This window comes from Petaurus breviceps, unplaced genomic scaffold, assembly GCF_028583685.1.
Source record: "Petaurus breviceps papuanus isolate PSGF00001 unplaced genomic scaffold, PetGlider_PUasm1.0 207, whole genome shotgun sequence".
Classification (NCBI taxonomy): Eukaryota; Metazoa; Chordata; class Mammalia; order Diprotodontia; family Petauridae; genus Petaurus; species Petaurus breviceps.
In genome coordinates, this window is record NW_027185850.1 from 23,895,931 (window position 1) to 23,907,536 (window position 11,606).

An 11,606-nucleotide genomic window follows, 5' to 3' on the forward strand; every position below is an offset into this window, starting at 1 on the left:
CTGGTTTGGGGTCCTTAATTGTTTCCTTGACTTTTTTCTCGTTTTTGTCCAGCACTAAATAAATACTGCTTATAACATTTTAAAATCTGGTAGTAGCCTTTCATCAGTTTTTTTTTTTTTCACAATTCTCCTTAAGATCCTTACTTCTTTTTCTTTTACACATTCTATCTCATTCTGGGTATACCAGCTGCCTTTTTCCGTAGCCAGTGGCTCCACCCCCTTCCCTCGCCTTGTTCTTCATACTTGGTCCTTTTTGACAGTGTTGTTCCATCTTCCATCTCTAGGACTCAGTCCAGATGCCATCTCATAAGACCATAGGTTTAGAGCTGAAAAGGGCCACCCCTTTCATTTTGCACACAATAGGGCTTGAGGGAAGTGACTTGTCTGCAGTCACACAGCTTAGTAAGTAGCAAAGACAGGATTCAAACCCAAGTCGTCCGACTCCAAAGTCAGCTCTCATTCCAGTAGGCCCCAAGCCTGTGAACAGCATCACTTTGTGCTGCCCGCCCAGCTCACTGTCCTTTGTGTGTGGGTATTGCCCCATGAGGACAGGACCAGTCCTTGCTTTGAGATGAAAGTCCTAGAGTTAAGAGCTGAGGCATGAGTTCTTAAGTGTGTTTCAGAAACCTGTTTTAACATGCTGGCCTTTTTCTTTTCCACTAGACCCCTTTGCACTCAAGAGGAATGTTGCACGGAGTCTGAATAGCCAGATGGTGTTTGAATATATCCTGGAGAGGTTCAGGACAGCCTATAAATACTTTGCTTGTCCTCAGAGTAAAGACGGGAATAAGTCTAAGGTGGATTCCAGGAAGAAGGAGAGGGGGAAAATGAGCAACAAAAAGTCTGCTAAGTCTGGAGATGTGGCCACCGGCGGTAGCCCTCCCCAGGGGGAAAGTGGAGAGAAGACCAAGCCAGGAAGTCGGTGTGCTGCGCACGTGTGTCAGTCCGAGGAGTGCACCGAAGTGGAGTGTGTGTCCCAGAGAGGTGGGAAGGACGGCGGCCTCCCGGGAAAGGACCTGGAGGAGGCTGACCCTGCTTATGAGGAAGACACACCTGGAGATGCCTGTGAAGCTCAGCCCCAGCCTCTGGAAGAGCCGCAGGACTTAGAGCCCCCAGAGCCGAGTGCAAGTGTGAAGGAGGAGGAGGGCGGCCGCCAGTGTAAGTGCCCTGAGCACAGGTCACCTGACCTGGACACCATTAGTGACACCGAGGGGACCCCCTGCAGGCCCGACTCAGAAACCAAGGATTTGCTGCCGACTCCATGCATTGACATTGACACATCAGCTACCTCTCCCCACTGCCAAGCTGTGGCAGAAGCTTGTGACCTTAAGGACGAAGACCAGCTCTGCCCTCCAGAAATGCATTATGTGTTTGATAAGTTTATTTTGACTTCTGGCAAGGTAGGACACGTTCTCTCAAAAAAAAGCTTTTTAGCCTGGCCCGTGATCATTTGGCTTAGTCCGTTATCTCTTGTCACAATTTATATGTCCCTAAGTGTTCCCATTTTTCCTTGGTGGTGCTGTTGTTCTGGAGCCACATTTCATTGTTCATATTTGTTTATCTAACAGACCAGGCCTCTGCCATCTGCATTTCGGCTGATAGTTGCTTCTTAAAAACCAAAACGTCGTTTTGTCCCTGTGAGTTCTAAAGGAAGTTTCATACAAACCATTGGCTTCCCTTTCCCGCATCACAGAAAACTGAGGCGTGTGTCTCATCGCACTCAACTTGACAAAGTCAGGTTGTGCTTGTCTTCCCTATTTGGCATAGTTTGTCTTTTTCCATAAAGAATATTGCATATTCATAAAGCATTTAATGCTTTTTTGTTGTTTTATGCTTGGTAACACTCCCAAAATGGTCATTTGGGGAGAGCAGAACTTTGAGGAGTCAAATCTTATCTTTTATTCTCAGTTACTCTCTGGGTTTAAGTGTGTCTCAAACTGGCCAATTACAGATGCCTCTATTTTTCTTTCTGTAAAAAAAGGGCAATCTTTGAGAAGAAATAGTCTTAAAAATTAAATGCCCCGCATAAAAGGAACATTGTCAGTGATTGCCTTCCTAGTGCATGGCACCCAGATAGGTTGTGCTTAGAGTTGGGGATGCCCCGCTAAGACCCATCCAAATAGGATCCTGCCTCAGTGGGATGCCAGGCAAGTCCTTCTCTCTGGGCACAAGAGAATTTCCTCATCTGTAAAGTGAGGGGATTAGATTAGGTGGCCCTCCTGGAATGCTGTGACCCAGTAATAAATTCTATCATCAGAAACTTGCTCAGTGCCTAGGAAATACTGTTGTTGAAAGTAAAACATTTTGAGTCAACTCATTCTGTGCTACTGCCTTCATTCATTCTTTCATTCATTCATTCAGTAAGCATTTATTAAGCACCTGCTATGTGCCAGGCAGTATATGCTAAGTTCTGGGGATACAAAGAGAGGCAGAGACAGGCCCTGCCCTCGCAGAGCTTACCATCTGATGGGGGCAGCAATGTGTACACAAATATCTATGCAGCAAGCGGTATGTGGGATGGAGGGAAAAGAATTGAAATGGGAAAGGCACTGCAGTTAAAAGGGGTGGGAAAGGCTTCCTGGAAGATGGGATTTTAGTTGGGATTTAACGGGAGCCAGGCAGAGATGAGGAGGGAGAGCATTGCAGGCATGGAGGACAGCCAGAGGAAACGTTCAGAGCCAATAGAGGGAGGGTCTTGTTCATGGGACAGCCAGCAGGCCAGGGCCACTGGATCAAAGAGGATGTGCTTGGGGGGTGAGGTGTAAGAAAACTGGAAGGATGGGAGGGAGCAAGCTTGTGAAAGGCTTTGGAGGCTAAGCAGAGAATGTTGTCTTTGATCCTAGAGGCAACAGGCAGCCACTGGAGTTTGTTGAGTAGCAGGGTCATATGATTGCACGTGCACTTTGGTGGCTGAGTGGAAAGTGGATTGTAGAGGGGAGAGAATCGAGGCAGGCAGACCCTCCAGCGGCTGCTAAAGGCCAGCACCAGGGTGGGGGAAGTGTCAGGAGAGATGTTGCAGAGGTGAATCAGCAGGCCCTGGCAGCAGCTTGGATGTGGAGGGCATGAGAGAGGGAGGGGTCCAGACTGAGTCCTAAGGTCTGAGAGGAGGGTGGTGCCCTCTGCAGCGATGAGGAAGCTGGGCGGATGGTTTAGGGGGAAAGGTGATGGTTTTTGTTTTGAACATATTGATTTCAATATAATGTCTGCTGGACGTCCAGTTTGAGGTGTCTGAAAAGCAGGTGGAGATTAGAGGTCAGCAGAGAGGTTGGGGTAGGAAAGGTAGATTTGAGAATACTCAGCATAGAGGTGGTGATTAAATCCACAGGAGCTGATGAGATCACCAGAGGGAAAAGAGAGAAGGACCCAGGACAGAGCCCTGGGGGACATTGATGGTGAGAGAGCATGACCTAGATGAGGATCCAGCCAAGGGGACAGAGAAGGAGTGGTCAGAGGGGGAGGTGGGGGTGGGGGTTCTGGAAGCCTAGAGAAAAGGGAATGTGAAGGAGGAGAGAGTGATTCACAGTGTCAGAGGCTGCAGAGAGGTCAGGGAGAAAAGGCCATTGGATTTGGTAAGAGATCATTCTTTAGATCAGTTTTGGTGGAATAACGTGGTCAGAAGCTGGGTTATAAGGGGTTAAGAAGATAGTAGAAGAGAGAGTGGAGGCATCAGTTGTAAATGGTCCTTTTCCTGGAGTTCGGGCTACAAAAGGCAGAGGAGATACAGGATGGAGACATGGGTGTGTTTGTAGGCAGTGGGGAAGAAGCCGTGAGAAGGTAGCGGTGCTAGAGGGCGTCATCTGCTGGAACGGGCTGGAATGGGATCACTTGGCATTGGGAAGGAGTAAGCCCACCTCTTTGGTGGAGAGAGGGGCAGAAGGCACCTGGTGATGGGAAAAGAGGGAGCCCACCACCAATGGCCGCAGGCTCTTCTTTAAGGCAAGTTTCTCCACTGAGTGGGGCGAGGGGAAGCCATTGAGGCATCATAAGGTTTGGAAGAGCTGGAGAGAGTGGGAGGAGGAGGAGGAGGAGGATTGCCGAGCAGCAGGGAGGACCCAGTTAAGGTTGTGTAACACATCTGTAGTGAACCCAGTGAGCACCCACACACAGGTGTGTATGATCATCTTCATCTTCTGTCAGCAGCATGTGTATAGGAGTGAAGGGCACAAGGGGGCTGGGGACTCAGGAGAAGAGCACAGACAGGAAGAAGACGAGAGAGTGGATAGTGTAGGGGAGATGGCCTGGGAGAGAGCTTAGGGGTCAAGGGATTGTGAGGACACAGTGCAGATGGAGAGTAGGGTTATGTAAGGAGGGGGAGGTAAAAGGCAAGTAGGGAAAGAGAAAACCCAATAGATTGTTATTTCTTCATTTATAAAATTAGGAAGTTGGGCTCCTTTGGGCACTGAAATTTAAATTTTAAAAAATTTGAGAGTGAGCCTTGTGAAAATGATCTATGGATCTGTTGGCCAAAGAGAGCTTGTCATACAATGGAAAATGTGTTTCTGTGAGGGTAATTTTCCTGGAAGGTGCAGAAACAGCCTGGTATGTGGCTGGAATGATGACTTTACTCTATATTCACAGCACCGTTTCCACATATTCCTCTGGGGAACTGTTTGGATGGTCATGCTTTCACTGGGCTGCTGTACCTCCTAGTTACCTGGGGTTTCTGTGTTTTATTCTCCCGCTAATTTTATTAATTTGTCTTACATGCACTAAGTTTTCAAAGGCTTTTAAACTCGAAATGGCAAATTAAGAGTAAAGATGCATAATATTTTTACCAGGTCAGAGTACTCCAGGTACTATATATGTAATTAAAATGCAATTGATATGAGCTCTAATTCATGTATGATAAAATAGGCATCATGTAAGCTCAGTAGGTTTAAGGACAACAAGGACATTATTGTCTAGGGACAAATATTCAGCTTTTCTGCCTTCATCCTTAAGCACCACATGAGTACAGTGACCAGGGATGGATTGCTTGAGGAAGTGTGATTAGAGAAATGAGGACAGTCTTGATAGAAATCTCTTATTTAACAGTAAGTGTGAATTCTGATTGCAGTGCCAAGCACATGGTAAGCCTGTCTGCTAGCTGCTGTCATTATTACTATCACTGTCATTATTATTGCTGTGATTTACTTTTTATTCTTACGCACTTTTATTCACCAGCCCATTGTCTGAGGCTCAGAGAAGGAGGCAGTTGGGTACTGTGGGCCCTGGCCCTCTTTTCTCACTAGGCCTTTCACTACAAAGGATGATATCATTAGAAGCCCATTACTTAAAATTAATCTATTTCATTAGTTACTAGAATATTATAGACAGTGGCTTTTTGCTTCAGATGGTTGCTTGATCGGCTGTTTATTTGGGGTAAATAAAGACGTTTGAATTATCCATGCCCTCTGATTTTTTAAAAATACTATTTTCTGGACCCATTTTTTTGGTCATTTAATTACTTCATATCTATCAGCAGCTTTGAAAAAAAGAAAGAGATGGAAGTTGTTGACTCAAGGGAGATTTCTGTTTCTGATTCTTGATCATATATGTTTTCCTCAGCTGTTTAGCACAATTAATCAGAGCTGAAGTGTACATACTTTGGATCCATATACAAGGAATTCCAGTGGCTGAGAAATGATGTTCCAAAGGCTCAGTAGCTTTTCTCCCTCTGTGTGTGTGTGTGTGTGTGTGTGTTCTCTTCAGCCTCCAACTATCGTGTGCAGCATCTGCAAGCGAGATGGGCATTCCAAAAACGACTGTCCAGATGATTTCAAGAAAATCGACCTCAAACCCCTGCCACCGATGACCTACCGATTCCGGGACATACTTGATCTAGTGTGTAAAAAATGCTTTGGTGAGTGCGCTTGTACAGGAAGTGGCCAGAGCTGAATTAGTGCCTGTAACCGGACCTTGTCCCTCCCGTTTGTTTCAGTAGCAGCTTGTGAAAAGTTTGGTGATGGGTGTAAGTAGTTGTTTGTGGGCCTGGGCGGTGCCTGGTTGTCTGGCTTGGCAATCACACAATGACAGGGATGCCGGAGATAAGCAGAGCTCAGTGTGCGTCCATCAGTCAGTCAGCAGATATTCAGGAGACTTACTATGTTCCTCTCCTATAAGTGATGGCAGAGAGAGAAAGGGAAAAGCTCCTCCTTTTGGGAGCATCTACTCTCCAGCCTAAGAACAAGAACTAGAGAATCAGGCCAATGCCAAAGCTGGTTAAGCTGTGTGACCCACTCAAGAATGCAAAGGGGAAAGCTACTGAGCGCTTGAGGGCTGGGCAAGGAAGACTTCAGGAAAGGGTGAATGCTGGCCCCTTACCCTTGAAGGAAAAGGGGGAAGGCATTCTCCTTGCAACGGCTTGAACAATAAGCAGGAACCAGTCTATCTCATTCTAGTTGGGGGGTAGGGAAGTGTCGGGCCTTGCTGCAGGCAGGAGGGTCCGTGTTGAGAATGGTGAGAGTTCAGTGTCATGTGGAAATGTCACGTGAAGATAGCAGAGAGAGCTGGCAGGATAGGAAATAGAGGGGAGTCTGTAAGACACTTTTCTTCTGCCCCTTCTTCTAAACACTCATAGCAATAAGGAAGAAAAAGAGAAGAGGTTTTGGTTAAATCAGATGCATTCTCATATTTCATTGTTTTTAACTTTTCTTCTTTCCTCCTTAGATGAATTATCACCTCCATTTTCTGAACAACAAAGCAGGGAGCAGATTCTTGCCAGTTTGGAAAGGTTCATTCAAAAAGAATATAATGGTATGTTGTCTAGATTTGCCAGGCACTTTTTTCATTTTTCAGTGAGCTGCTCTTTCAGTACATAAGGGCACATTGTTGCATTTGGAGAGAGAAGAGTAATTGTCCATTGGGGTAAACGTAAATTTATGCTGGCGATGAGTAATCAGCTCTTAGCTTAGTTTATATGCCCTTCCCTGAGGTGTGTTCATGTGGTAGGGGTCCATGGAACCTGGGTCCCAAGTTGCTTTTCACTTACTGATCAGTCAGTGCATTAAGCAAGTACCCCTGGCTGGTGATCCAGGCACAGTGACTGTAACCACCCAGCCGCAGTGACTGCCCCTGACTTTAAAGGTAGACGCTCTCATGGGTTCTTTGCAGGACTCTGTGTTCTCTGAGATTTCAACAAGGTCATCTGAATTCTTGTACAATTAGAAAAATGAAGGTCAATTAAGACAGCCTGGTAGTATTTGAAAGAGCTCTTGGGTGTGGCCTGAGAGCCTTGGGTTCAAATTCTGACTCTGCTTTTGTGAGCTACATAACTTTGGCCAGTAGTCCCATGGCCTCTGGGCCTATTGAACTAGAGTCTCTAATGGCCCTTCCAGCTCTCATTCTTTGATGGAATGGAGACAAACCCGAGTGAGTACCCTCATCCAGCTGATAAACAGTTTCTGTGAAATAAATTGCTTACTTTAGGGAAAAATTCACCCTTGGTTTGCCAAGGTGATATTTAGTAACCCAGTGACTTTCAAACCTTAGCAAAAATGAGCTAACCTCTTTACAAAAGTAGTTGAGTTGCAGTAGGAACAAGTTCATGATGATTTTTTTCAAAGAAAGATATTAGTCTATCAAAAGAATGCAATTTGTCACCCAAAACAAGCTCAACTTAAATCTTTGGTAGAATTTTTTAAAGACAGTAGAGTAAGTGTGAGGGCATGTTTCAAAAGTCCGTTGCCAAAGTCCTTACTCTCTGCCTGGCCTATGCTAGGCATTCAGGCTGCAGAAGTGACAAAAGACGGTCCCTTTACCCCAGGTACTAATTGGGAGGAGAGATGTATACAGATACTAAACTACAAGGTAAAAAGCAACTGAATGGCTAGGAGAGGGCCTTGTGGCATGAGGTATTGAAGTAGGGACGGTCATCTTCCAGCTGGAGTAATCTGAGGAGGCTTCTTGCACGATGATTCAGGTCCAGCGTACATCCTCCCTGCTCCACCACCCTGCCTTGTCAAGAGTACAGAGCCCTCTATGGGAATCTTTTGTAGCTTGAGGAACTCAAACAAAGGAGTGCTGAGCGGCCCACCCTAGAACGTCACCAAGCCCTCCCTTTTAGCCAGTTCCCCAAGATGCAGAGGAGCTGGTTGGTAACGATTTTAACTAAATTCTCAATTAGTGCTGCTCTGTGGGGCTGGCCCTCCCTCCCCTCTGGTTTAGGCTGCAGAAGACAGCTGTCTTCTCTCTTCCTGTCCCATCGAGGAACCAGAGGCCTAGAAGCAAACTCAGCCTTCACTGCTGGCCCTCGTTACCCCTTTCTGATCTGTCCATCTAAATAAAGAGAGATCTGTGCATTTAAAAACCCTCTTTGTACATGAGCTGTTCATAGCTTCATGATTTCTTGGTTCAGTTTTCATCTCAGATCTGACAACATCTCTCCAGGTTCTGCTGTCCTCTGTTATATGAGAATTTCACTCACTTCTCGCAATTAATCCCACTTTTTGGAGCAACTGGAAACTGGGCACATTTTGGTTCTGACACATTTTGGTTTCTTCTTTCAATTAGAAAAGGCCAGACTTTGCTTATTTGGTTCTTCAAAGAATGGATTTGGATTCCGTGACAGTGATCTTGATATCTGCATGACACTTGATGGCCATGAAAATGCTGAGGTAATACTGAATATCATAGGGTAACAAGCTTTTATACAAAAGCCAATTTTTGAGAATTCAATCAGTCAATTCAAGAGAATTCAGGAAACATTTGTTAAACTCCCATAGTGTGATCCACTTAGGCTGTATAAAGACACCCTAATACTACAGGCCTAGTTCTCAGGAAACTTGTTATCCAACAAGAAGAAAGACACCAGTATCCACATTAGGAGAGTCAAGCACATATCCACATGTGCTCCAGAAGGAGGAATCCAGCCTAGTTAGGAGAGTGTCCTGAGGGTCTGGGGGCCAGGAAAGGCTTTCTGGCACTACTGTGTTTTGAAGGAGGACAGAGCTGGAAGGGGAGTGCCTTCCCCATCCAGGGAGAGCTTACAAGCCGCTCTGACCAGGTCACAGAGCACAGGGTACCTCGAGGGCCAGAAGAGCTCTGAAAGCTAAACAGGATTTTTCCACTTAAAGGTGGTAGGGAACCATAGAAGTTCATTGAGCAGGATAGATTATCTCCATGGGCTCTGCGCATCCCATGTGTTCCTAGTGTTTGCATGCTGCCTCCTCTGTGGCCGCCATTTGGGGCCTTTCTCTGTACCCCCAGCCCATGGCGCACAGTAAGTGCTTCACAAAGCTTGTGGATTGACTGCCTTGCCCTCATCGCCTCCTCCCTGGCTGCTTTCTCTGCTTCACATCTTGCCCCTCTCCATTTCACTGCCACAGCAATTTTCCTGAAGGGCAGTTGTGACCACATCCCTCCCCTGCTTAGTAAACTGTAGTCGAGATTCATGTTCTCCAGGATCAGATATTCCTCCATCCCTCTGGCACCTTCCTCCAGATAGCGGAGCACGTGCAGAACACTGTCTGAATGCCAGCTCTTATTCTGTCCTTTCTAAAATGCCTCTGCTGGTGTGAATTCTACAACGTGCATAATCCTTAGTATAGCAGTGCCTGTTACGTACACATACATTTGGGGGATGTGCCCCCATTTTACTGATGGGGTGCCCAGTCCCCTGCCTTGGTGAGAGGCTGAGACCTGAACTGAAGGTTCACCTGAAGGTGGTGACTGAGCAGAAAGAAAGGATTAGAGTCACGAGATGTGGGGGCGGCAGCGGTGGCACCAGCGAGGTTTGGTAAATGGCTGATGGAACCTGTGGCGGCAGTGGGGACTGAGGGTGTGAAGGATGATGGTGCTCTGGACCGTGGGGACAGGAGGGCTTGCGGGGAGAGAGAATCCAGCCCAGGTGGCTACAGGACAGCCAGTTTTGCTGAAACTGCATTTGCTAGAACTCCAGGCAGATTACAGTAAAGCACAGACTTGACGCCCCCTCCCAGAGAAGTAAATTACGTCACTGTCCTGGGCAGTTCTTGACTCCCCCATCTGACACTTACTAGGCCATGTAACTATGGGTGGGAATTGAGCTACTGTCTGTAAAGTTCTTATGTGAAGCCGTGTTCTTCTTCTGCCTCAGGCCCTCAGGACTGTTTGATGGGGCCCAGCAGTTGGGGTTCCCCTTTCACTAAGCCCCAGGCCTAGGGAGGGAACCCAACAGCTTCAAGTGTGGAAGGGAGGCCAGAGGCATGTCTAGAGGCAGCAGCGCTCCAGCGGGTCTCTGGGTAGGGAAGACTGCTGCTGTCACCTGCTGATCCTGCTCCTCTGGGAAGGCCACTCCTCCGGAGATGGGGCTCTCCCAAAGGTTGCTGTTCTTGGGGGTGCTCTAATGATAGTCACTGCCACCTGCTTCTTTCATCGGGCCCCAAGGAGCTGTTCCCCATTGGGTGGAGAAGCTGCAGGGCTGCAGTGGATTCCACATACGCCCACTTCTGGGCTGCCTACTTCCCTTGCACATCATGCAATGGAAGGAATTGGCAGAGGGGACCTTAGGTTTGGTTTTTTTATCCCAGAAAAGATTGTAATCTTAGCTATTTTTGTTTAACTGAAAATGTGATGTATTTTTAGGCACTCTTTCTGTGTTTGCTTTTCAAAGCAAAGCTAAGGGAAAGGGGAAATTGTCTGTACAGAGTTATGCTGGAGAAATTAGTGAATTCATAATGGAGGAGAGAGAGAGTAGCTCAGGCAGCAGGTTTATTGCTGCTTCCAGAGATCCTTGGCCTCACCTGGTGAATCTGAATTACTATAACAATATTCATCAGAGGGTGAGGCACCCAGCAATCCTCTGTTCTTTCTAGGGATGATCCCATGATCCTTTGAATAAGAAAAGAGAAAACAGACTGCTTATAGAAAGTCATGGTAATGAGGTGAGCTCTGCTTGCTCCAGGGCTCCTGGGGGACCCCATTACCCAGCTCAGCACTTGTGGCATGGAAAGACAGTCTGTTCATAACACAAGGGGCCTACCATGTCTGGCAGGGACTTTGAAGATTGGTGGATGCCAAGGGCTTTTTCTAACATCAGGTTTCTTGCGTGCTTTGAAGGATCCTGGAGTGCAAGGCTATCTTGTGACTGAGCTGACCAGAAGTAGGACATGGGCCTTGGTCAGTAGTCCGTTCCCCAGAGGTTGAGGCAGAGGCCTCCTGCACCTTGCCTGGCACATAGTAGGGCCTCAGTCAATGGGTACAGGTTGGAGCAGATGATCTTTGTAGCATTCCTTTTAAGCCTGGAGGTTGTTGGGCTCAGTATGTGCTGGGATGTGTCAGAGTATAAATAACCATACGCACACAGACTATGCAGGCAGATGGAAGCACCCGTGGGTAGTACACAAGAGAGCCAGCCTGGCCTTGGAGCCAGGAGACCTGGGTTCTGCCACCCAGGGCTGTGGGGCCCTCAGGAAGTCCCTTAATGTCTCAGTTCTCCGGCCCCTCTCCAAGACTTGTGTTGTGGAGAAGGCACTAAGCCATGGGACTCAAGGGCATTTCCCCCTCCCAGAGCTCCCTGTGCCAATGAAGCCCCAGGTCCTGGGACTGCCCTTCCTCTGTGTGTGTGTGGATGGATGGATGGATAGATGGATGGATGGATGGATGGATGGATGGATGGATGGATGGATGGATGGATGGATGGATGGATG

At 47.2% G+C, this 11,606-nt stretch overlaps 1 protein-coding gene across 5 annotated transcripts in view; it reads left to right on the forward strand.

Moving 5' to 3' along the window:
• Nucleotides 1–11,606, forward strand: part of LOC138164978 (terminal uridylyltransferase 4-like) — a 63,377-nt gene that overhangs the window by 42,403 nt on the left and 9,368 nt on the right. For all 5 annotated transcript variants that reach the window (XM_069092991.1, XM_069092996.1, XM_069092994.1 and 2 more), the window contains 4 exons: nt 664–1,400; nt 5,692–5,842; nt 6,649–6,735; nt 8,491–8,594. In XM_069092991.1, the coding sequence (XP_068949092.1) occupies nt 664–1,400; nt 5,692–5,842; nt 6,649–6,735; nt 8,491–8,594 (1,079 nt within the window). The remainder of the gene's footprint in view (nt 1–663; nt 1,401–5,691; nt 5,843–6,648; nt 6,736–8,490; nt 8,595–11,606) is intronic.